This window comes from Euprymna scolopes, chromosome 39 (genome assembly GCF_053919585.1).
Source record: "Euprymna scolopes isolate OS-2025 chromosome 39, ASM5391958v1, whole genome shotgun sequence".
Classification (NCBI taxonomy): Eukaryota; Metazoa; Mollusca; class Cephalopoda; order Sepiida; family Sepiolidae; genus Euprymna; species Euprymna scolopes.
Window position 1 is genome coordinate 68,376,209 of NC_136520.1, and position 27,893 is coordinate 68,404,101.

Consider the following 27,893-nt stretch of genomic DNA (forward strand, 5'->3'; position numbering starts at 1 on the left):
AAGTTATTTTGTGTGTGTGTGTGTGTGTGTGTGTGTGTGTGTGTGTGTGTGTATGTGTGTGTGTGAGTTCCTTATAGATTCCAAAATGGCTGATGTCCTGGATATGACCTTAAACTATATCCAATGGTGAGCCCCCAGTTTGCAGGCTTTGGGGAGTGTGGAGCCACCCTTTAATTGCCATTGCTCTCAGGTCCACTCTGACCCGGAGTGGTAGTACCTGTTAGGGTCCCAACTATGGATTAAATAGAAACCGACTTGGAAACAACAAATATATTCTATTAAAAAATTTTTCTTCAAAATCTTTGGATTCAGCATTAAATAACCCGAAAAGGGTTGATATGCCGTAAAACAAAAACAACCAAACCAACCGAAATGGCTGAGCGTATCTTTTGCAAATTTCGCACAAAGGTAATTTATATGTCTGACAGTGTTCTTAGATATGTTTTGTATAGAAATTCGTCTGATAATTATTGAAAATCGAAAAAAAAAAAAAAAATCCGATCTTAAAAATAGTCTTTCTTCTCTTATAGATAAAAAAAGAATTTTTACTGGGGAATATTTTACATTACACCGGTGTAATGTAAAATATTCCCCTGTAAAAATTCTTTTTTTATCTATAAGAGAAGAAAGACTATTTTTAAGATCGTCAAGCCCAAATATCAGCTGATGTGATATTGTAAACAAACACAGACAGAATTTAATGAACGACATTATCATTATTATTTTTTTTTGCAAATTAGTCCACCGGGCAAATTATTCCTCGTAATATATAATAATCAATAGAGGATTAGTTCTATAATAATACATATGCGATCTGCATAAATTAAAATATATTATTTAAGTATATTGTAAGGCTGGGCAACGTCGGGCGTCAAGCTAGTTTTTTTTTTATGCCTACTATTATGGCATGTGCTCTTCAGAATTGTTTTATCTATTCTCTGCTTCCTTTGTTCCAGCTCATTTGACCTGTTTTTCTAGTGGTCTTCATCAATTCTCCGTTTTAATACCTGATTGTGTAAAATAACCAATGATGTGCACCAACCCCAAGTCCCAGTGTTTACACTTTCAATTTTTTTCTCATTACGGACCCCTCAAAATGTATCCAGACACTCACTGGAAATTTCACGCCCTGATGCTCTGAGCACACAAAGCGCACACAACGTTAAGTCTGGGTGGCAATACCTCCTTTTCATCCACAAGTGTTCTTATAATGACTAACATATATGCTTCTCTCGGTTGCAGCTCGGGTTTCAGGGCAACAGGAATCAACAATCAATGCAAACTCGGAGATCATTTTCTTATAAACCAAAAAAATTTTTGCGCAATGCAATTCCATATATAGTTTATGCAAAAAAATGTTAAACAATTTGGGCCTCTCTATATTTAAGTACTTTTTTTTTTTTAAATTCAAGTTTCACCCCAATCAAGGCACAGACCCACTTTGAAGTAGGGGGCTACTATCGGGGACATAAGTCGCAGGGATATTATGAAAAGAGACAAGCAGCAAGATGTCCGTTCATATTACACTTGAACTTCTGCATGTCAGTACAGTTGGGAAAGCAGAATACCGGAAAGGAGTTCCAAAGTCTAGCAGTTTTGGGGAAGACACTATGGGACTAGAAGGCTTTCTTACAACTACGGATCTCTACTGTGAAGGGGTGGGATTTAGCTGCTGGTCAGGTTTGTTGGGGGTATTTACGTCAGGGGGTACAAGTGCTTATAATTCATCAGAGCATTCACCATTAAAGTACTTGTAGAACAAGCAGAGGGATGCAACATTTTGTCGGTGGGACACAGGCTGAAGCCTAGATGACAGTTCACCTTCTATCAGGTTGACGACTCTCTTTTGAACCCTGTCCAGGACTGAGAGAGAAGTAGCAGATGCACCAGCCCAAATCTGACAACTGAAGTGAGGGTCTTCAACTGAAATCAAATTCTCAAATTAGTTTTCTCGGTGGGAGGAGGAATGTCTCTCCACTTTGCTCTTTCAGAGGTTTCCAGCTTTGGGCTGTCAGCTCAAAGCTGGCGTGCAGTCTGGCAGCCAGCAAACCAAGTCTCTGCTATCTGCTAAAACAAATAGTTTTTATGAAAACCACTAATTCTGCTCCCATCTCTCTGAGTTTACCATTTTCTCCTCTTCTTTTCTTTCTCCTTTCTTTCTTTCTTTCTCCTGATATCTTTCTCTCTCAAATCTTTTTCTTTCTTCTGTTCTAATGAATTTTTTTTTTTTTTTTTTTTTTTTTTTACAAAGGCATCACCACATTATCAAGGCCCAGAGGCCACTCAAGGATAAGGGTTAAAGAGTGTACAGTAGAAATTGGTCAATATAGTAATCATTAGTAATGAAAATTTGGTAAATTTAATAACTTATATGGAACGGCTCATCAAGAACTTATTTACTTTAGACTTGAACACAACCATATTGTAGTCAGCCGGAAAGCAGGAAAACGGAAGACAATTCCACAGGCGTGCAGTTCTAAGAAAGAAGCTTTGTTCATGGAATCTACGTTTAGGTTTAGGCACAGATAAAGAGTGGGGGAAATTATTGAGTGTTTACAGCTAGACGAGTGTTTCTTGTGAAAGTTTGGCGAGGGGGGACCATAGATTGAAGCTCAGTTGAACACTTTCCATGAAAATAACGATACATCAGAGACAAATTTTATTAGCAAAATTTCCAAGATGTTCGTGCTTCTTTTGCTATCGAAATGACAACAAACTTAAAAATTTTTTATTTTTTTTCATGCTCAACAGATGGCTGTAAATGACAATTTCTCTGACATCAGTAATTTTTTTAATCTAGAATTGTCAATTCCGTTTAATATTCAGAGATTTTATTTTTCCGATATACAGAAATTTTTAGACACCTGTAGTTTTTGACCAAGTGTCAAACACCGTGAGTACCCAGCAAGGTAAGCTGGTCTCGCCTGGCAATAGAGATTCTGTTAGAATTGTAATACAGCTTCCTATTCATGTAGGCTTGTGGAACTCCCTTCCTGCTGACTGTTTTCTTCCTAGTTATAACTTTGGTCTTTCAATATTAAGCCCGATAAGCATCTCCTGCATTTGCAAAAACCCTCTTTCATTCTTGTTAGACCAACTGATCTCATATTTTGTCTTGAGTGATTTCCATTAAAAAAATTCAAAATAGTTTTTAAAACCCTAAATTGTGACATAACCTCTTGGTTATTCGTCGATCTCGGTTCAAGGCACTATAGATGCAACCCAGCAGAGCCAGGGCATACACACGGGCAAGAAAATGTACACTAACCCTAAGTCCCGGTGGCTACATTCTTAACTGTCCAGTGGTAGACCCCTTAAAATGTAACCAGATGCTTACTGAAAACTACTGCTCTGATACTCTGGCCATGCAAAACATGCATGCCCCTAAGTATGTATGGCAACACTTATTTTTGGTTGGCCGTTCGTGGTCAAATGCTGCAGCTGAGTTCATCCTTGCTAGGTGCTCCGGTGAATGGCTAGCATGCTGCTTTCCTCAGCTGCAACTTGGTGTCACATTCAGGGTAGATCTGAAAATCAACAGAGTTACTCTCAAACCAATATGCAATCAATAATAACTCTGGAGATCATTTTCTTATGAACAAAAATAATTATTGCATAAAATCAGTTTCGATACAGTTCCTACACAAAAAAAAGTGTCAGTTTAATTCAGGGCTTCTCTCGAATTAATAAAAAAAACAATGTTTCTGGATGCAGAATCCTTCAACTGAAATCGAACTCATCAATTAACTTTCTTGGTCGGAGAAGGAGGAAAGTCGTTCTTTTCACTACTCTTTCGAGGGCGGCCAGCCCAAAAGCTGATGTGTCCTCCTTAAAGTTCAGCAAGCAATGTTCTCTACAATAGTTTTTATTAAACTCTAATTCCAATCATCCAACACTTTGAGATCATTCTGTTTTCCTCCCTGTCATTTGAAGATTAGCCTTTCTTTTCCTTCTCTATTTTAATGATATCCCTCTAATTCTCCTTTTCTTCCTTTCTAACTCATTTTCCAAAGAAACTGGCTTATCAATTATGCTGTGTGATCCGGGAATATATAACATCTTGAATAGATAATCCTCCCTTGATTTATAGTTCTTTCTATACGCTTGATGACAAAAATCTGGGTTTTTTTTTTTTTTTTATCTAAATTCCATGTAACCTGTCTGGCTTCATTAGTTATTTAAAATCCATTTTTACCAAACCCATCTAGAAAAACAATCTCCTCTAGTTCCCCTGTTCTAAAGAAATCCCATTATCAAGTTTATATTTTCCTTCCATCGAAACATTATTTTTTTGATGGACAGATTTTTATGGACATCTGTTTTTCTTGACCAAGTGTCACGATACCCTCCCCCAAACCGAACCTTATCTATCTGAGCAAGGTTTCTGACATTGCCCGGGACCTTGCTACAAAATACAAGAATAAACTAAAGAAAATAAAAGATTGTATTTTGCAGATGGTATTCGAATTTTGTTCACTTCATCGTAAAAATCAATAATGCTCCCATTCATTCGAACCAGATGGCAAGTCTAGATGTAATGTCTGTTCACGAATGTGCCCATATGAGACAGACTGTGATACAGGAATACAACTTATCCATCATTACAGCAAGCTACAACACCTACAGTCTTCCTGTGTAATAGTTGTGTTGAAAAAGAAAAGATAAAAACAAATAACTTTTTATGATAATTTATTTAACAAAATATAATTTTTATAACAATAAATATTTTCCAGCAATGTATAAAAATTTTAAAACAAAAGCTGAGGTAGAAAAAAAAAAAATTGGTTTACAAATACTTTTTTTTTTTTTTTTTTTTTCAACAGAAAAAAAAAAAAGTTTGAATTCAAATTTTTAAATAATATTGCGTAAGCATTTATTTTTGTCTATCATATTCTGGTTTGTACTAGAATAATCATAAGGAAGTTTGAAATTTTAATTCCGTTTTTCAGGCAAAATGGTATGGCTAATGAATAGAATGAGTGGATAAGCGTTTAAACAAACTAATTAAAATAACATTTTCTTTTTTTTTTTGAAAAACTTGGAAGTCACCATTTATCCTCGAATGGCCTTCAGGTCTTGATAAGAGTTAATAAATGTAAGGTGGTAGTGAAGTAATCGTAAATGGTTCTAAATTGGGTAGAATTTGATTATTTATGGGAATGATTCAACAAGAATTTGTTTATATTTGATTTGAACGCTACCATGTTGTAATTCAATCAGGAAGCAGGCCAGTGAAACAAGGTTCCACACATGGGTAGTTCTGAGAAAGAAGCTTTGTTCATGGAATCTGCGTTTAGATTTGAAGATAGAAAGTGGGCAAAATCATATATATAGTGGTTGTAGATAGTTATGTGTACAGATATTTTGATCTTTAAGTCCGACTGTATTCACAGCAAAAAAGATTTTTTTTATTAATACATCACCACTTGTACCTGCCAAAAGTTACTTTAACTGCGACAGGCCCCAGCAACCCTACCCTGGTTAATTCTCTGTTTTGAATGTTACTTTTCACTGCCTTCGTTCAGGATTGAACTCAGCACCTTTGGGTAACTGTAAACTTTGATACAACGTCTAGGGAGTTCAATCCTGAACGAAGGCAGTGAAAAGTAACATTCAAAACAGAGAATCAGCAACTATGTCCCAGAGTCTAGCTGGAGTCCGAACACGGTACCCCCGTAATAATAAAGGGTTGGGTTTGAGACTCCTAACAAACGGTCCCCCGGTTCGATACAAAACATTAATGAAGGCCGAAGGGCAAAACGGCCGAAACGTGACTATAACAACCAAGATGAGGAAGTCAGTTAGACAATTTCAAAAGTTAAATTTTTTTTTTTTTTTTTTTTTTTTTTTTGCTGCATGGTGTAGAAATCAAATTTACATATGTTAACGCCTAAAACTGCACTGTTTGTTCATTTTCACCAGGATTTTACGTCCCCTGGGGACTTTTGGAGTTAAATAGGTTGGGATAGGGAAAATGCTGAACTTAGTCATTTTTTTTTTATGCCTCTTTCACTGTGCTCTCACGAGGGACCATGAATGCTTCACTTGTTTTTGTTTTTATGAAATTATCAATATTTTGGAAGTTTTGAGATTTATCCTGAATATTCTCAATAGATGCACGTACGTAAATACACACATTTTTTCAATAGATGCACATACGTATACACTTATAATATCTGTGAATTGAAGAAAACAAATTTGTTCTATTTATAATTATGCCAAAAACGTTTAGTCGTCTTTTTAAGTGCATTAGTTTTGTTTTTTTTACTTGGTTGTTTTGCTTTACGGCATATATCCACCCTTTTCCGGTTCCTATTTACCTGCCTCCCCATAAGGGTAGAGTTAGAAAAAAAGGTCGGTTTTTAAAATGGGGAAAATCCAGCTCCTCAAAAAGAGGCACTCTGGATAGGAACAAAAATAAAAATTATCTCAGTCTCGCTGATCGAGGAAAGAAAAGAAAAAAGGTTAAGTGCGGCATCAGAACAGATACTACACTGTGATCTTGGTCCAAAGGCAAGAAAACGGGTTATTTAATCTGAATCCAGTAATTTTGGAAAAAAAACAAAAAAAAGTTTTATGCTTTGTTATAGTGTTTAATTTAATTGTTTTGTAGAGAAAAATTGTTTTTGAAAACATGATTTAGTTTTGGAAATGGAAAAAAAAAAAAAAACAATAACATCAATGTTTGGTGCGTTTCAGTCAGGAAGCTTATACCTTCAGACAGCCTGATCTGGTAGCATCACAACATGAATTTTGTAAAACGAAATTTTACTTTCAAATAAAATTATTTGAAAAAATCTTTTTCTCGGTATCCGTTTCAATTTGAAATTTCGAACAATCGAATAAAATGGTGAAAAGTATTCTTTTATATTTAAAAAAAATAGTGACTAACGCACATCAAAATTGCTATATATATATATATTAGAATTAAGTTTACCAAGATAATCCAAAATAGCAAACTTATAGCTCAATGAAATAAAATAGGAAATAGAGCTTATAATAGAAACAAAGAATTAATAAAACATGTTAAAAACACTTTAAAAACATCTAATTTTTAAAAAGGAAACACAAATTAAGTGGATTGTCCTTAGTCCACGGTGTTTCGCAAGAAATACTTTCCTTCTCATCAGAGGGTAGGAGTTAGCGAAATGCGAAATTGGATTTTGTTTGCAAAGTATTTAATGAAACTACAAGTAAGCCATAGAGCTTACTTGGTAAAAGTAAAAAAAAATAGTGAAGCAGAGGGAATGGGGGGGGGGGGAATATATATATATATATATATATATATATATATATATATATATATATATATATATATAAAGTGACTTGTATTTAGAAATATCCATAGCAAAACAGTGAAGCTTATCACACTACAAAGAACTAAAAACTCTAAAAAAAATTCATGGAAAGGTTAAACTATTGTTGAATTAAAAAATTTTATGCTGGTAAATTTAGTTTCAATAATCGAATGCAAGCATTTGCGATATGAAGACATTTATTATTTATGATAAATAAAAAAAATTAAAAAGTCTGTTTTACTGATATTGTTGTTCAATATTTTTCCAATTAAATTGGACTGGGCCAACAAAGCCAAACTTTTAGAAAGGCTTACAATCAAATTAATTGACCAATGCAAAAACGCAAGCTGCACAAAATATTCTTTCTTCACTTTTTACCATATTTCATATCGGGCCTCACATCAGTGAGTGGAGCTGATACGCGAACAAGGCATTGAGAGGAAGGCCCTAAAAGTGTGGATATTCTCTCCTGACGACCCTATATTATCTGGAGGATAATATGAAATACCTCCCTAAAAAAAAAAAAAAAAATCTACGAGAAAATAAAAAAAAAACCATCTACGAGAAAATAAAACCAAAATAGTGGAAGGCCCTGAAATGATCTGTTTTCTCTCCTGATAGCAGACATTAACTGGAAACCAAAATGGATTATTTCACAAGTGAAAACAGCTGAGAAACATCATTATATACAAGCCTACAAAGTAAGTTGTTTCTTTCAAAAGAATATCTTTGGTCGTCCGCTTGCTTCATGGTGAGTTTCTGCTTCATGGTGAGTTTCTGCTAATGTTTTGGTCGGAATTTCTTATCCCAGATTCTAACTTGCAAGTTTTGTAAACAAATGGAATACACAAGTAATACTCAGCAAATAAACGAAATCAGAAAATACTGTTTTTTCATCATCATAAGTTTCACATCCATGTCACTTGCTGGCCTGTGTTGGACAGCTTTTTAGAAATCGATTTTCAAAATAACCTATCTCTGGCCACCTTTTTCTCCCAAGTTTATCTTTCTTGCCAATAAAAACAACCCTTATAAAATAAAGCAAAACGTTAATAAATTTGCAGACAACTCAATCTCTTCCATTTAAAATATTATGAAAATTAAGTTAAAATGCAGTGACCTATCAAAAAAAAAAAAAAAAAAAAAAAACAACTTTTTTTTCAAAAGTGCTCAATACACAGAGTGCTTTTATAAGCAAAAATTAAATAAACATCAGAAAAAGGGATCGATCTATGTTTTGACGCTCAACATAGCATCAGAAGTTCAATTTGTCAAGGGTTATTGAACCCCTGGCAAAACAGTGAATGTTGAAACGTAGTATGATCCACATAAGACTTTCTGATTTATATATATATAACTCTTCTACAACTTGTTAGATAGATATAAAAAAATGTTCAGGTCCAATAATTTTTTTTTAAAACTTTCTAACAGAAGAAAGTCTGATAATCTTTGGTAAATGAACCCGGAATCACACTTGGCATCAAACATCTCCGCGTTTTTTTTTTGTTTTTTTTTTAATCCTTCTCTTTCGCTGCATACAAAGTAATTTTAAGAAGTTTTTCCTTAAAAAATGTCCTATGAGGATTTCCTTCCAGAACGATGGCGATATAAAGGTGAATTAATAGCTTTATATTTCACCAATGTCTGTCGGGCGCCGCTTTGGTCAGTTTGGTGAGGGGTCAGTTTGGGATGACCATGTATTTTTAAGCTTTTCTTTTTAACATTTTTAATTATTTTTTTTTTTATTTTGTTGTTTCATTCAACTTTGAAGATGTATATATTTTTAACGGATTCCAATTCTTTAATTTGTTGCCGAAGATCCCAGTTTTTTTCTGAAAGAAGTTTTATTTCCTGGAAAGAAAAAAAAAAAAAATAAATAAATACAGTGTTCGCTTTTAAGTGAAATAAAAAAAATAAAAAAATAAATAAATAATCACATTCTACCCACTGCTATTTTTTAAAAAAAAACTTTATTTTAAACTTTGCCCAGCAATTTTGGGGGTACACGTGGAAGTAAATGTATTTTGTTTTCTTTTTTGGGGTAAGTCATATTTCGAACAACCTTCATCCTTTAGCGGTCATTTATAAAATGTGGGGGGACGGACACACACACACACACACACACACACACAAGAAACTGTATTTTTATTTATATTATAATTATTCTTTATATATTATAAAAAATATTTTATAAAAACTCCCCACAAGTCACCTGTTAGACACGATTCCAAATAGAAAGAGTAAAAAAAAAAAAATGCCACAATTTTTATCGTAAAAATGATTGATGCGTCCTGCTAGGCAAATGATTGAAAATCGTTAATAAACGACGAAAACAAAGGAATGTGTGCAATTAATCGATATTCATGGTAGTTAGAATGAAATTAATCTTAAAACCAAACCTGTTTAACAAGGGAGATAATGATAATGTCTGAAGGCGTTTAGAGTTATTTCCCTTGGACCCTAGCTTTGCGTAATTTAAAGCTAATCTGTTGTCTTCTCATGGCGGGGTTGGAAGGCAAAAAAGTTACTTATGGTCGATTTTTCTACATCTATCTATATACCTATAAAAAATGAATTTTTCTAGCTCTGACATTGATATTAAAAGCCTATTTTTTTTCTATTTAAAAATTCTTTAAACGAACTTCATGGATATGCAAGGGATTTCATGAAAGTTAACTAATTTTCATATTCGTTTGAAAAATGAGCATAAATTAATTATTCATTTTTATGGTTTCTTATTGGATAACTGGTTTCATTCAACTATTCTGCTTAATTCTTTGTACGCATAGTTTTTACATTGTTTTTATATCTCACATATATAAAAGTGACCTTGGCTGTATGTGCATGTGCGCGAAACGTCTATCAAACTCCTCTCTGAATATTTGGTCCACTGACTTGAAACTTGATAAATAAAGTATTTGGACCTCAGAAACACTTTCGATTTTGTTTTCTGTCTGTAAAAATCACTGCTAATGGGTCAAAATTGAAAAAGGTTGACCATGACAAGAATAAATAGACTTACTTCTGAGCATGCATAAATATAAAATTTTAGCTTAAAGTCCTTTAATTTTTAGCTTTTTGTTTTTATTATTCATCTGGCGATTGTCCAAACAGTAACAGTGAAGGCTGAATCGTTAAATAATGATTATGACTTTTTTTTTCCACTTGAAATCGATACTATAAATATTGGGTACAATATAATAATCAATAGAGATTGGCTTTATAATAATACAAAATCTGCATAAAGTAAAATATTATATTTAAGCATATTTTACAACCGAGCAACGTCAGGCAGCCTGCTTGTATCAGCATAAACTCAGATTAAAACTAGTGGTAGGACGATTCCAATATTCCCCCCCCCCCGATTCCAATACAATTACCAATTCCGTACTAAATACACGATTCCAATATAATTACCGATTCTGATTCTTTATAAATCTCTAAATATTTAACTATAAAAGTGTTATTTTATCCCAATTACCGTTAAAAAAAAAAATCTTAAATGATCTTATATTTTCTCAAACATAAAACCACACTTGTGAGAGAGTGATCTAGAGATTTTGGTCTTACTGGAAGTCTAAATAAATAAATATTTATTATTTTATTATTATTACAATCAGTGGAAACTGTTGCTTAAACAAAAATCAAATAAAAATGGAAATTTTATTTCATTGATTGTAAGACCGATTCCTTAAATTTAAGGAATCGGTTTTTGCATTGGAAAATAAGCTCAAATTTTTTCGATTCCGATACCGATTAATCATCCCAACATTAACGTCTATGATTTTAACTATGGTTGCTTTGTTATCAATGACAAACATACCAGAGAAATTATGCGTTCATTAGAAAACATTAGGAGACAGATTACTGTGCAGAGATACAGTAAGGATACACACAAAATAATTGTGAAAGAGAAAAATGGTTAAGGGCAATGTTAGACACAAGATCACTTAAAGGTGGGATAAACCAGATCCCTAAAAAAAGGGGCACTCGGAATAAGGAAAAAATAAAATGACCTTAGTCTAGATGTATTTCTCTTATGATCAAGAAATCACTTTGATCCAAGCCGTTATGACCGGTAAAACTAATCTTATTTTGTAGTGATGATTTATGCAATCATCTTGAGTAAAACCAACACTTTCAAAGCAACAATGCATATTGTTAATTGAACTGTGGGGAGTTGAGCAGCGAGACGTCTGTTCACATTACATTTGAACTTCTGCAGGTCAGTCAGCAAAGCAGAAAATAGAGAGGGAATTCCAAAGTCCAAGAGAAGATACTTTTAGAGTAAAAGACATTCCAGCATCTAGGGACCTCAAAAGTGAAGTGGTGAGATTTTGCTGCTTGTCAGGTTAGTCGGGAGTATGTACGTCAAAGGGGCACGTAACTAATAGTTGCCGTTTAGTTGATAGGTTTCTAATTCTATAAGTTGGATGAAAATGATAGGTACACGAAAAGAGCAGCGGAAATACTAGTCAGTTTTAAGAGTGGATAAGAGTTTATATGCAAGAAGTGTAAAACAATAGGCAAGGATGTTGCATCACTGCCTGTTTTACAAGTATTTTAATGGTGGATGCTCAGACAAACTACAAGCCCTTGTACTTCCTCGACAAAAATACCCCCCCCCCGACAAGCAATGAAGTCCCACCCCTACACAGTAGAAATCCCTAGAAGAAAGTCTTCTACTCTAATAACTCCTTCCCCAGAACTGCTAGATCTTGGAATTATCTTCTGGGTTCCTGCTTTTCCATCCAATGGCACTGACATGCAGAAGTTCAAGTGTAATATCAACAAACATCTTGTTAAACCCCCTACATAGTACTCCTGCAACTTAGGTCTCTGATAGTAGCCCCCTACATCAAAGTGGCAATGTGCCTTGTTTGGGGTGAAAATGTAATTAAAAAAAGAATTTAAAAAAAAAAAAAAAAAAAAAAAATACCGATTTTATTGATTTATTTGTTTATGTCTCTTTTAGACAGGGTCCAAAACCAAGTCGCAAATCTAATAGGTCCCACACAACCACCCAATTTCCAACCCCTCTTCAATGCTGCATCCCTGTGCCTGTTTTATAGGTACTTTAATGGAATGTGCTCTGATGAACTCCCAGCACTTGTGCTCCTTCAATGTATATACTCCCGATTAACCTGACAAGCAGCAAAATCCCACCCCCTCCCTATTGAAGTCCTTAGATGCCGGAAAGCCTTCTATTCTGATAGTTTCTTCCATCGGTCTGCTAAACTCTGGAATCCTCCCTTTGCTTCCTGCTTCCCTGACCTACAGAAGTTTAAATGTAATGTGCACACACATCTCGTTGCTTAACTCCCCACAATCCTGTTAGACATGATCCCAAATATGTCTAATGGTAATACACATTGTTTGAGATGAAAAATATGTTAATTATAAAATAAGAAATCTACTGTTTAAGAAGCACTTGATAATCTAATAAAAATCTCAACTGTTTGTTTATATGTATGTATGTATGTTTGTCTGTCTCGCAAAAGCTTTCGACAGAGGCGACGGATTTTCACGAGATTGGTATCGTTTTGAAGCTCAACCCTTTGGATGACAAATATCGAAAAATTAGCCAAAAACATTAATTCCTTCACCATCAACCGGGCACTTTTCTACAGGGGAAGAGGGTCGCTTTTTTCGCCAATATTTTCGAAAGTCATCCCCTCTTTTCGATTGTCTAGCCTTAATTTAAACCTATGTCACTTCCGGTTTAGCGATGGGTGCAACAGCAAAGACGTCACTTCCCCCCCCCTCACATTGTTTTCCTCCTTCGCGGTACCGGTTTCAGCATGCCTACCTACTACCACTTTTTTTTTTTTTTGGTTTTTCGCGCTCAGCACACACCTCCAAACACGTGGCCACCCAAGCTAATCAGAATTTAAAATTTAATGGTTAAAAATACCAGACTAGGTCATTTTTTTTTTTCAAACAAATATATTTATTAAATTTCGAATTTTCGAATTGTAACAAATTCTTCATCAGGAAAATCCAGACAGTATTTAAAATTTTTTGTCTGTGTCATGGTGGTGGAGATGGAGGTTTAAATGCCGAACAACGTTAAGCGTTAGTCGTACGCATGGGTCAAAATAAGAAATCCAAACCTTTTCCAATTGAAGTTTCTCATTCTTCTTTTTCATTCGGTGTTTCCGTGCGGAGACTTTGTTTCTCTCCTTTAGTATTTTTCTTCGCTCTAAATCTGCAGGCGTCAACTACAAAGGGGGAAAAAAAAAAAAAAAAAAAAAAAAAAAGAAAGGTTTTTTGTTAAAACAGAAATTTAAAAAACTCACGAGAAAAAAAAAAAAATTTATTACAACAAAATTTTTAAAATATGAATAACCGTTTCATCAAAACAAAAAAATATAAAACCCAAAAAGCAAACTCTTTATTCAAACAAAACTTAAAATACAAAATTGAAAGCAACAAGAAATAGTATTTTTATGAAAACAAAAATTCAAAATGTAAAACAAAAAAAAATAAAATGTTCAACAAGCAACATAGGAAATGCGCCACTGTACAACTCATGCTCTCTACCAATCAAAGTTATGGCAACAGGACCATTGCCAACATCCTCAAAATGCAAATCCGGGCGGTTGAATGCTTGAGGGCACAGCTCAATGCATCGGACGACTCACAGTTATGGTGTGGTTTCAAGTGAGGGCCACATCTGCCACCTCACATCTTTGAAGTTGGCTTGAAAGTCAACACCAAAGAGTACCTGGATGTGCTGAAGAATGTGGTGATCCCCGGGGGTAATCAGGTGGGCGCTGGCAGACCCTGGATGTAGAGGCAGGATTTAGCGCCAGCTTACAAATCCAAAACAGAACCAAATAACCAGAACAAAAAAAAGATACACAATGATTGCATTCCACTGGACCTACATCCAGTAGCCATGATAGAATGTTTATACATGAAACCAAGCATCTAGCACAGTTGGACACCATCAGAAATCTTTGTTAGGAAGAACCTTACATCAGAGTAGAATTTAGGACCATCTCTGCTCGCCGCATACACATGATCCCAGCCAATCAGACATAAAAGGCCAGGGACCAGGTATAGGGCAAGAAGAAACTCCCTCTTATCAAAAGCCAACATACGGAAAAAGGTTTTTGTGGGGTAAGGGTCTCCGTGAAACTTGCTAAAAGGCTTCTCACACCTGAGAATATCCATTCGCTCGTGTCTGAAGTATTGCTGGTGCATCTGTCCCTAGTCTTTCGCTCTTAGGAAGAGTTCAAAAAATGAGTCCCCAACCTAATAGTTCCTAAACTGCCAACTAAACTGTAACTTCTGTCCCATCGCCGAAACGTGGCATCCTTGTACCTGTTTTATAAGTATTTCAATGACAAGTGCTCTGACGAACTCCAAGCACTAGTGCCCCCTCTCGACGACAAAACCTCTCCCGACAAACAGTAAAATCCCACCCCTACTCTGTGGAGATCCCTAAATGCTGTAAAACCTTCTACTCAAATAGATTTTTCCCCTCAGACTGCTGCGCTTTGAAATTCCCTCCCGTGTGTCTGCTTCCCTGATTACTGATATGCAGAAATCTAAGTGTAATGTGAACAGACATCTCGCTGCCCAACTCCATAAATAGTATCCCTGCAAGTCTGGTTCCAAATAGTAGCCCCTCTCGACTAAGTGGTCCTTGTTTGGGGTGAAATGACAATAAAAAAAAAACTTGTATCTCATGGAAATTTTATTTCATTGATTGTAAATAGATTTTAGAACGCTGAGTCAAAAACTTAAGAAAATTGGAAATATTTTTGTAAAAATAAGTAAATTCGTCAAACTAGAAACACTGACAAAATCTTTTTACATATTTTATTAACTTTTATTTACAGTTTATTATTTCGACCAGTCAGAATCTGTGAAAATTGCACAGCAGCATCTTTCATATATAATATATTGTTGCTGGGGATTCTGTGGATGTTCATATTATTGCATTAATTTTTTTTTTATGTAAAAGTATTTATCTAAGTAATCTGGTTAATATAGACTCAGAATATATTTGGTTATTACGGTTTGATTAGTTCCTTTATATATATATATATATATATATATATATATATATATATAAGCGAGATAACACACTGATAGAATTCAGATAAAAAATCCTGATAGATATTACTTAAGTAATACTTTCAAGGAGATCCTAGCCAAAAAGGAAAAGCTCAATATTTAAGAATAGAGCAATATATAAATTTCGTGGTTCAATTTTAAATTCTGAAAAAACAACAAATTCTTAAATTGAATATATGTCTCTATATGTTGTTTTTTTTTTCAGAATTTAAAATTGAATCACGAAATTTATATATATATATATATATTTCAATTGCTGATGAATGGCCCACTGATATAAAAAAAAAATAATGTGCATAAGATATAATAATATCATAATTGTATAGTAAATAAAACTTAATCTTTTTGGTGCTAATGCAGAATACGGACCGTGCTGAAATAATAACGTTATTTAGAAACTCATTCTTAACATTGTTTTATAATTATTTTGTACTGTCACCTAACAATTTAATAAACCAAAGATATCATAAAACTTAAAAATACTATCACAAAAAAATAGCACGGTACCTTCTCTGCATAAGTACCCCATTTTGTAGATAAGCATAAAAAAAACTAAAAAAATAATTATATATATATATATATATATATATATATATATATATATATATATATCTGTGTGTGTGTGTGTGTGTGTGTGTTGGCGATTAAGGACTTCAATTATTTGTAAGTTGTAAGGAAGGTTCCAGCAAAATGATGTAACTACGCTAGATTATGATGATTGTTATAATCATCACCATCTTTATATTTATTTCAAATACAAAATGATCACGTGATTGGAAAAAAGGGCGGGGCTTAAATGTAAACAAGAGAGAAAGAGAAACGGATGAGGGAAGCAGAAGCAGTAGGGGTGGTGAGTGGACGATCGCCATGAAAATAAATAAAAGGTTTAGAATTAAAGTATTAAAGCTGAATCAGGAAAGAAAAGTAGTAGTAGTAGCAGCTGTAGTGTGTTTAAACGTCCGTGTGTGTGTGTGTGTGTGTGTGTGTACACACACATCCGTACCGTACGTATATTGTATGATATGCGTAGTCGCGATGTGTGTGTACTGTGTAACTGAACCCGTGTGTGCGGTGGCATTAGTAAGAAAATTCTAGATGCAAAATATCACCTCACCCGCCGCCACCATTTCATGTCCGGTAACAACAAAATAGAAACACGTTGTCGACTTTATGTTGGAAGTCAACGATTGCATCATCGCTAACTCCACGTGGAGTGAGATCACTTCCGGTTTGGTTGGCAAATGTCACCTTGTGTGTAACAGTAGTAGTAATACTACTACTACTACAATATCACTATTAATAATATTAACAATACTATTACTACTAATAATAATCGTTCCTTATTTATTTGCCTCCCCACGAGGGCAAAGTTAGACACAAGGTGAGTTTTTAATGTGGGGAAAATCCAGCCCCCCCCCCACCAAAAACAACAACAAAAAAAAAACAAAAAATGGAACACTCTGGATAGGAACAAAAATAAAAATTGCCTCAGTCTAGAAGGATTTCTCATCCATTGCTCGAGGACAGAAATGGTGAAGTGCAGTATATAAACCGATACTATACTTTATCCTTAGTCAAAAAGCCAAGAAATCTATTTTGATTATTCGGAATTTTAACCTAATGTTGTAAGGGAGGTAACTATTTTACTACCCCCCCCCCTCAGAAAAAAAAACAGTGCTCTCTTGGTCTTTTGGCTAGAAGCAAAGTGTAGTATCTGTCTGATACTGCATTTTATCTTTTCTAATAATAAAAAATATGCGTTCTGTGTTACGTCCTCTATGTGTGAACTCTTTACTGTCTATCCAAGAAAAATGCGATTTTACCCAATTTTCTGTAACTTTTTACTCTATCAATTATTGTAATTTTTGGATATATTACTATTTGACATAATTAAATACGTAATATTGCTTTCACTGAAAACGACATACAAAAAAAAATAATCGATCTGTCGAGTATGTTAACAAGCACCAAGTTTTATAACATTAATAAAAAAAAAAGTAAAATACAACGAAATAATTTTGGGGAAAAAAACATTCAATTGTAAAAAGACTTTTTCGACTACTTTAGTAAGATAGTTACCTCCCTTAGATAAATAGATCAAAATTCCAAATAACCATAATACCACCATTAATACTAGTACAAACTACTCCTGATAATGGAACTACTACTAATAATAATAATACTGATTATGTTACTACAGCTAATAATAACTATACTCCTGATAATGTTACCACTACTACTACTACTCTCGATAATCATTTCAAAATAAGAAATAAATCAAAATAGATGTAGAAACCAACCCAATAAATATCATGGTAACATTTATTCGGTTGGTTTCTATCACCATATCGATTTATTTCTTATTTTGAAGTGATTGTAGAGACCTCAAAGATGTAAAGAGACACCAAGGTTATTTTTTTTCTTCTGGCAGCTTTAACATTACTTGTTTTTTGAACCGAATAAACATGTTACATTAAATAAAAACACTAAAATCTTATCCAGTTAGGTAGAAAAGTAACTTATCTTGCCTTTGCTAATTTATTTCTTATATATTTGTTTTGTTTTTTGTTTTTTTTACATCTTTTTTGTACCTCTGTGGATTGTAAAACAAACCCACATTTTCAGACCGTCAAAATTATGTAGAAAGTTAAAATAAATGAATTTTCTTGCATTTTGGTAAAAATTATTTGTTGTATATTGTTCCCAAATTATTCTGTTAGCTATAAGATACAAATGATTATTTTATTTTTTTATTTTTTTGCAGATTCCCTAACTCGACTTAATGTACTTGAAGAAGGTCGGCGATTATCTCAACAAGAATCCAAGATGAGAACATTAGTCCAAATAATCTGATTAATACAAAAAGTTATGGTGCAAATCCAGAGTTCAACCCCATATTTAAAAAAAAAAAAAAATACAGAAAAAAATCTATATGATGCATATATTCGTCACAGAAAATAAACATGTCATATTCCAAAAATTACATAAATTGATCAAGTAGTGTTTTATATATAGAAAATCATTTTTTTTTTAATGATTTCTTTTAGCGATTTTAATAGTAATTCGTAGGCACTAAAAGGCTGATTTTGACACCGGTAGTAACAATTGAGTTGTCTTTATTTATCAAACATGGCTGATCAAAAGACAACATCCCGTTTCCACATGAAATTTGATTTTCTTAAAAATTTAAAAAAATAACAAACTTCTTGATCAATTTACATTTTGGTTCCGTGACAGGTACGTACATAAAAGATTTGTCTGTATTTACGTTTTATTATTATTATTAATTATTATTATTATTATTTAGGTTGAACGTTGGACTTGTAAAGTTACTTATTTCTTTCACTCAAATTTGAAATATTTTTGCTGCACGAGAACAAGTCGGCCAACAACCCCAAAAAATAAGTTTTCATAAAAAAAAACAATAACAACTTACTGTTTTTATCAATTTCAACAATAAACAATGTTATCTAATTGCCATGTCAAAATTAGTTAAACATTTCTGCATTATTACATAAAACATGCACTTTGTACAAATAGACGATTGCGTGACATCCACCATTAATAGTAACAAAATGGACTGAGTTACTTCCCTTGGCTTGATGCTTTTAATTTATATATATATGCAATTGAAATTTTTTCGAAAACTATTTTGATTATTAATAAAATTTTCTACCTCATTGTTTTTTGTCATTTTTGGATATTTTCATTACTGCGACATGACCATTCAGTAGATACTATTAGTATTTATTTGCTTCCCCACGAAAGCAAAACGTAAAACGAGGTCGTTTTTAATGTGGGGTTAAACCACCTCCCATTTGAGACCAGGGTTTCTCCTCCATTGACCGCAGACAAATTACCTTAAGTGTAGCATCTGAAGAACAGATACTACACTTTGAGATATTAAATCTTTTATTCAGGCAAAAATAAACATGAACAAAAAACTTAGGCACAGGGCCAGCTCAAAAGGGGGGAAAATGGGGATCGTTGGTCATCCTTGTCACTCTAGAACTAAACAAAAGTTTCTCTTAGCTAGAATCTTCTTCCACCATAATACCGCATTTGCCCTTTCGTACTTGGGGACGTCCTACTTAGCACCCAATTTTTAAAACATTTTTTATTAGCGTGTAAAGACAGAAAAGATAGCAATAACGGTAATACAATAGTTCATTTGTGTCGAGGGCGGGGGAAGAAAAAATCTTAATTTTGATGGTGAATGCTCTGACGAACTGCAGACACTTGTGCCCCCACGACGTAGACACCCTCGACAAACCCGACAGGCAGCTAAATCCCACCCCACACAGTAGAGATCCCTAGATGTAAAAGATCTTTCTACTCCAGTAATTTCTTCCCCAGAACCGCTAGACTCTGGAATTCCATTCCAGGTCCCTGCTTCCCTAACTGTACTGACATGCAGAAGTTAAAGTGTTAACGTGAACCGACATCTTGCTGCCCAAATCCCAACATAGTGCCCCAGTGGTTGCTGCCCCTGATAGTAGCCCCCTACACCAAAGTGGCAATGTGCCTTGTTTGGGGTGAAAATGTAAAAAAAAAAAAAAAAAAAAGTAGGACTCTCCCAACCCCGTCTAGTTTATACTACACTTTTATCTTGGCCCGAAAGCCAAGAACTCAGTAGATACTATTGGTTTCACTTAAAATTCAAGATTTCAATTTTTGAATTTCGCTACAATAACGAAGAAGAAAAAACAAGTTTGCATGACATTAAATTAGAATCGCATTTCCATATTTTAGATCTTAGCTTGGATTGTTAATTCAAGTAGAAGTATCAAAATATATTTCTTTTCATAGGTTTTACTTGGGGTGTCGTATTATGAACGTAGTAATCGACAGAAGTTGCCAGTTTTAATAGGAGGAGGAGCTGGAGGAGTGGGTTTTGCGGTCAGCAAACAGCAGCATGCTTAAATTAGTTAAAATCTTACCTAAAATGGTATTTCTATTTTCTTTCTTTCTTTTAAATAAAAAAATAGAAATAAACAAACAAAAGAATCGAATAGCGAACGTGACAGGAGTTTAATTCCACGGATCGATAACTATGACTCTACACCCCCCCCTCCATACCGACATAAATGACGTAAATAATGGAGTGGTTTCCGCAGAAATGCTGATTTCTGACTTCGAGATCAAAATCAGATATTTCCCAATTGTATTGCTTAATGCTTGCTTCGCCTACTTTCACGTTTTACGAATGATCTTATATATATATATATATATATATATATATATATATATATATACATACACACACATATATACATACACACTAGCAGGCGAGACCTGACGTTGCCCGGGATTGAATAATGATTAACAAATATGTTTCACACTCCCATATTTTTATTGTCATTAAAATCTGTGAAATCACTTAGTTTTCAATCAAATCGATTGACTGCATGCTCTAGTTGGGGACCCATCGTAGTGCACCGAGAGGAAAATTCACATATCTCCTCACAGTGACTTAGTTCACAATACATTGTAGTCTACATTGCACTGTAAAAAAAAACTTACTGTTGATTTTATAAAATCATTTTTAATATATAATTTTGTTTTTTAATCTGAAGTCACCACTTATCAAGGCTGGAATTGTGTTTGTAAACTAAGCTGGCTTTAATCTAGCGTTTTACATACATACATTATATATATATATATATATATATATATATATATATATATATATATATATATATATATATATATAAAGTTAAAATGACCTCTTTAAAAAAAATAACTGCACAAATTGTCCGCAAGCCTAAACGTCCTCAAAAAGAAGAGAAAAAAAAAAAAACGTCGAGAACAATCGAGCACACAAGAGAAAACTCCAGATGACGTCAAACTGAAACTACTTTCTCGCTCTTCTCTCGGGGAATTACCCTCAACCCAAAGTATTGTCCTATATAATTTTTTTTTTTTTTTTTTTTTCAAATGTAGAAGTTGATTCTCGTCCACGAATCAATACAGTGGTAGATTTCGAATCCTTCAAACCCAAAATACGTAGTTGATAATTGTGGTGTGTGTGTATATATATATATATATATAAGAAAAAAAATGTTCAAAAATTCTTGTAAATAAATTTTTAGTTAAACGTTAGAATTTCCCTCATCCAAGGAAGACAACTCTAATGACTTTATTCAGTGCGCCCCAATTTAACTTGCTTTTCTGCCATGGGAAGAGAGTAAGCCCGTAGACACAAGGTGTTTTTTGTTTGTTTGTTTGTTTGTTTGTTTGTTTGTTCCCCCCATCCCCATAATGTGAGAAAATCCAGGGTACTTGTACAGTTTAGTCAAGACATTAAAAAAATGAAAATATCGAAAAAAGTTTAAATTGTATGTATCCGTTATGGAAGGAAGTGGGTTTGTACACATAGATTTTAAAAAGTTGTCAAAAAAACAAATATATGACAAATAAATGTTATCAAAGGCAAGATAAGTTACTTTTCTACCTTACTCGATATATTTTTCGTGTTTTTATTCAATGTAACATGTTTATTCAGCTCGAAAAGCATACAGTGTTTACCGATGTATTGGAAAATTCAAAATGGCGCCCGACGCTCTCTTTAACACGGTAAGTTCAGGAAAAGATGTTATAAATAATAAACTAGACAAAATACTGTTAGAAATTCGCTCATTATATGTTACCGTGACATAAGTTGACATATATTCGGTGTTTTTTTAAATAGTATTTTATCTAGTTTATTATTTATAACACCTTTTCCCAAACTTACCATGTTAAAGAGAGTGTCGGGCGCCATTTTGAATTTTCCAATACATCGGTAAACACTGCATGTTTTTCGAGCTGAATAAACATGTTACATTGAATAAAAACAAAAAAAATGTATCCAGTTTGGTAGAAAAGTAACTTATCTTGCCTTTGATAATATTTGTTATATATTTGTTTTTTGACAACTTTTTCGAATCTATGTGTACAGTAATACAAACCCAACGAAGTTCTCCGAAAAAAAAATTTCACTTAATTTCAATTAGTTTTTTTTTTTTTTTTTTATAGCGAAAAAACAATTTATGACACCGAGCAAAATGTTCGATTTTTAGGAAGAAAAGCTAATATAAAAGATGGGGAGGGTGTCAGCGCTTTAACTGGAGTTATCTCCCTTTGGCATTTCTAAAATTCAAACAAATTTTTTTTTTAATCCAAGATGGTTGTTTTCAACGCGCTCTCATAAAAACGTTTTTCCGCTGTAAAAAACAAAAACAAAAACAAACAAAAAAAAACTACTTGATGAAATTAAGCGATTTTTTTTCCAGAGAATTTCGTTCCATAACGGATACATACAATTTAGACTTTTTTCGATATTTTTATTTTTAATGTCTTGACTAAACTGTACAAGTACCAAATCCAGTTCCTTATCTCAGTATAGAAGGATTTCCCATTCACTAGCCGAGAACAGAAAAAAATCAAACATAGCATCAGAAGAGAATCAATCGTAGGTGTTTAGGTAGGTGATTTTTTTTTTTTTTTTTAATGAACGCATTTTAGGTGAAAACATTGGGTACTTTACGTGTGATAGCGAAATTAGTATGAATTCCCCAAAATTACGAAAAATGATCCAGTAGAAGATTTGCTAGATGTAATTATAACTAAAAAAAAATCAGCCACAATTACGTTCTGAAATGCGTTGGCTAACACTTTGTCAAAGATTATCTCCCTTATTTGTCATTCTGAATTGGTCGCATAACTGCTCCACCACAATAAACACTACGATAAAACTCGATATATTCTCTTTTTACTTCTATTTTTCTACTGGATCATTTTCGTAATTTTTTGGAATTTATACTAATTTCTCATTGATATATAAGTACGTAATAATGTTTTAACCTGAAATGCGTTGGTTAAATAGATCAACAATGTAAACAAACACAGAATGGGATACAACATAAACAAACAATCTACACAGACACATACTTGACGTTATATAAATAGAGAAACAGAAGTTTTATTGTGTTAGTTTTCTACTCAATTTAAAAAGTAACAAAATGAAAAAAAAAATATTTAGCCTTTCATGAAAAATCTCAAATCCGCTGCCCGCCATTTTTGATTTCCCAATTTAGCGCAATATATTTGGTACTTGTACAGTTTAATCAAGACATAAAAAAAATGAAAATGTTATATTGTACGTATCCGTTTTGACATGAAGATCTCCGAAAAAAAAAAAAAAAAAAAAAAATTCACGTAATTTGATCGAGTAGTTTTTTTTTTTTTTTTTTTTTTTTTTTACAGCGGAAAAAACGTTTTTGTGAGAGCGCGTTGAAGGCAAACATCTTAGATTTGTTTTACATTTTTGTTTAAATTTTAAAAACGACACGGGAGATAACTCCATGTAAAGCGCAGACACTCCCTCCCCATCTTTAATACTAGCTTTTCTTCCTAAAAATCAAACCTTTTGCTCGGTATCATAACAAATTGTTTTTTTGCTGTAAAACAAAACTACCTGATGAAATTAAGGGTAATCGTGAAGAAAGAGAGAGCCTGTTTCCTCCGTTTGACTATAGGTGGCGTTAATGTCTGTCCACCCAGTTACGGAAGCACAAAATGTATATAATGGCACCGTTGAAATAAAAATAAATGTTTAATTTTAAACATGTTTTTTTTTTTGTTTGTTTGTTTTTCGCAAACATATTTAAGTTTGTTTTTGTTTTTCTTTTCAAACATATTTACGTTTGTTTTTTTGTTGTTGTTGTTTTTGCAAACATATTTAAGTTTTATTTTTCCAAACATTTACGTTTTGTTGCTAGTTTATTTTCAAACATTTACGTTTTTTTTTTTTACGTTTTTTTTGTTGTTTTTTTGCAGGCATAAACTAAATATTTTTGAAATATTTTTCTTTTAGAAAAGTTTGCTTATGCACTTATTGTACCGCGCTATTTTTTATTTTTTTATTTTTTATAGTAGTTTCAAGTAATATTCAGGTTTTACAATATCCCTTTTCAAATATATATATAAATACTTGCGGAAAAAGTAAAATAAGTCCAGAAAAATTAAGAAAAAAGAGGGGGGGGTCAATAAAAAAAAAGATAAAAGAAAAAACGTTGACTTTTTTTATTATAAGAACGTAAAAAATACTCGCGGAAAAACGGTTGTACCCATAAATATGTTTAAAAGAAAAATATAGCAAAAACATTTAATTTATGCTTGCAAAAAAAAAAAAATTAAAATTAAAACAAAAATAACGTAAATGTTTGAAAATAAACCAGCAACAAAACGTAAATGTTTGGAAAAATAAAACTTAAATATGTTTGCGAAAACAAAACAAAATAAAACTTAAATATGTTTGCAAAAAAAAAAAAAAAAAAAAAAAAAACATGTTTAAAATTAAAACATTTATTTTTATTTCAACGGTGCCATTATATACATTTTGTGCTTCCGTAACTGGGTGGACAGACATTAACGCCACCTATAGGCAAACGGAGGAAACAGGCTCTCTCTTTCTTCATGATTACCAAATTAAGTGCAATTTTTTTTTTCGGAGAACTTCATTCCATAACAGATACGTACAATTTAAACTTTTCTTTTCGATCTTTTCATTTTTTAATGTCTTGACTAAACTGTACAAGTACCATATATTTAACTAAAATTTTTAATTGAGCTGAATAAATAAAAATTAAAAAATGATTCAAGTAGGTAAACACTTATTTGTTGTCTTTTTCTTTCTTATTCCCCTTTTCATCTGTTCGAAACCCTTAAAAATAGTCAATTTCTTTATCGTTAATTAATCTACATAAGCTAATTTGGTACTTGTCCAGAATTCAACCTATTAACAGAAAATTCTTTATAATATACGTACACGTCACCAAACGAAAATGTCATATTCCAAAAATCACACAAATTGACCAAAGTTTTTTCAATTTAATTTTGAAAGTTAAACTAAGAAAATCGAATTTTATAAAGAAGCGAAAATTGTCTCACTCCGCCATATTTTATATTCATTATTGGTTAGCTCTCCAGAAATGGATCAGAACAAGCCTTGTAATGACTATAATTTGTTATTAATCACTAAAAGTCGTTAAATATAAAGCGTAAATTGATTAAGTATATGTATATCGCGTGAATTGATAATATATATATATATATATATATATATATATATATATATATATATATATATACTAGCATGGGTGCCCGGCGTTGCCCGGGTGTTTGGAGGTGTATGCTGAGCAAAAAAAAAAAAAAAAAAAAAAACGGTCAATTTTTTTTAACTTTGACCCCTATTATAACCCCTTAACATTTATTGTTTTGGGCTCAAATCAAGTTATTAAGTTAGATCTATGTCCAAGGAACCCACATCTAAAATTTCAAGTGTTTAGACCCAAAATTGCCGGAGGAGTTTGGTAGAGTTTTCAAAGGTCAAATCGTTGAACGTTGACCCCTTAACAGTCAAATTTCTGGCCGAAAACCGATCACAAAGATTTTCCCAAATCTCAAAACCCTGTATATCAAATTTCGAGTCTGTAGACTTAAAATTGACAGAGTTATTGCGTAGGGAAATGTAGACACACAGACAGACATTTTCACTTTTATAGATACAATAGATATAATTATTATTAGGTTGAATTTCGATCTTGCACCTTTTTTTTTTTTTTTTTTTGAAGATATCAATTCATTGATTTCGTCACTTTTTCATGTGATTATGAAATACGACGCTATTTCAAAATATATTTTACATGCGTAATCTGAAATGGAATGCTATGTAGGTGATTTATTTTTATCTCCGGGACTTTTTTTTTCCGGTTTCGAATTCGTGTTTTCAATAAAAAGAATGCATCCTTTTCTAAATCATAGCCGCTCTCATGAAATAATTAGGTTCAGTTTTATATATCACTAGCATGGGTGCCCGGCGTTGCTCGGGTATTTGGAGGTGTATGCTGAGCAAAGAAAAAAGTCATTTTTTTTTAATTTGACCCCTATTATGACCCCTTAAAATTTATTGATTTGGGCTCAAATCAAGTTATTAAGTTAGATCCATGTCCAAGGAACGTATATCTAAAATTTCAAGTGATAAGACCCCAAGTTGTCGGAGGAGTTTGGTAGAGTTTTCAAAGGTCCAATCGTTGAACGTTGACCCCTTAATCGTCAAATTTCTGGCCGAAAACCGATCACAAAGATTTTCCCAAATCTCAGTACCCTGTATATCAAATTTCGAGTCTGTAGACTTAAAATTGACAGAGTTATTGCGTAGGGAAATGTAGACACACAGACAGACAGGCAGACAGACACTTTCACAGATATATAGATTAAGAGCAAATAAGTAGAACGTTATAATGAGAAAATGATCCCCCCTCTTAAAAGTCATTAAATTTATTTTTTAATCAATTTTTTTTTTCTGCTAACATGTTAATTAAGCCTGCAATCTTTGATAATCGGGGGAAAAAACGCATTTTAGGAGAAGCACTTTCGTACAGGTCCGCCAATGGCCTTAAACTTTATAAAAGAAAGGCAAGTATTACGCTATATTTATGCGCGAAAACAGGTAAACTGTATTGATGGAGCCATTGTTCTAGAAAATGACCCGTCTCATGGAAAAAATAACTCGAAACAAAAAGAAAATAGAATGTTAGGTATGACCGTTGCCAACGATAAAAGAAAAATGAAACTATTTTAAGTTTTTATTTAGAACTTAACCTAATTTTTGAAAAAATGCAGTAAAAATCTTTATTGCAAACGTACCCGTCACGAAACGGAAGTGTCATATTCCAAAAAGTACGTAAATTGATCAAGTAGTTTTATTTTTATAAAGAAAATCATTTTAAAACCATTTAAAGCGATTAATGTGAAATCGTTAGCACTGCAAGGACGATGTTGCAAGTTTGAATTATTGTAAACTTACCTAACCTTGTTTTTTTTTGTTTTGTTTTTTTTTTAGATTTGATTTTCTTGGTTAAAAATAAATCTACTTGATCAATTTACGTGATTTTTGGAATGTAAAATCTTTGTTTCGTGACGGTTATGTACATCATAAATATTTCGGTACTTCTGCATTTATCAACCTGCGATTCCACGAAGTTACTCGGCTGTGCCCGGCAGATGACGGAAAAACCGGAAATAGTCGACAAGTAGTTTTCTGGATTTTAAGACATTTTTTCAATGGATTACTTAATTTCAGTGGTTAAAAATTATCAAAACGTATTTCGTTTCACGTTTCCGGATGTCGCATTTTACAGTTCTCAAGTGACGTCACCTTATGACGGCCATGTTATACCAATACTCCGAAATACGACCTGCTATCGTCAAGATCGCCACGTTTAAAACGTGTCAACATTATGTAAATAAGGGACATCAAAGCAAGATGGCGATCGAATCTGACCCGATGTCGTGTGATTTTGCTTATTCACATAATATTGACACATTTCAAGCGTGTTTTTCTCAAATTAAATGTGTAAACACGTACCCAGATCGATTTAGTATTACACTGTAATACAGGGTAGGCCAAAATAAGGGTCCTATCTTTAAATTTGAATAACTTCCACAAAATAAAAGTTAAAC

The 27,893-nt window shown here is 33.0% G+C and overlaps 1 protein-coding gene across 1 annotated transcript in view; it reads right to left on the bottom strand.

Moving 5' to 3' along the window:
• Nucleotides 1–7,302: 7,302 nt before the first annotated feature.
• The window catches only part of LOC145263830 (uncharacterized), a 28,760-nt gene continuing 8,169 nt past the window's right edge, over nucleotides 7,303–27,893 (bottom strand). Inside the window, exons 2-3 of the mRNA XM_080120896.1 lie at nucleotides 13,412–13,519; nucleotides 7,303–9,149 (exon numbers count right to left, since the gene is read on the bottom strand). Coding sequence (XP_079977022.1) covers nucleotides 9,054–9,149; nucleotides 13,412–13,519 — 204 coding nt within the window. The 3' untranslated portion in view covers nucleotides 7,303–9,053. The remainder of the gene's footprint in view (nucleotides 9,150–13,411; nucleotides 13,520–27,893) is intronic.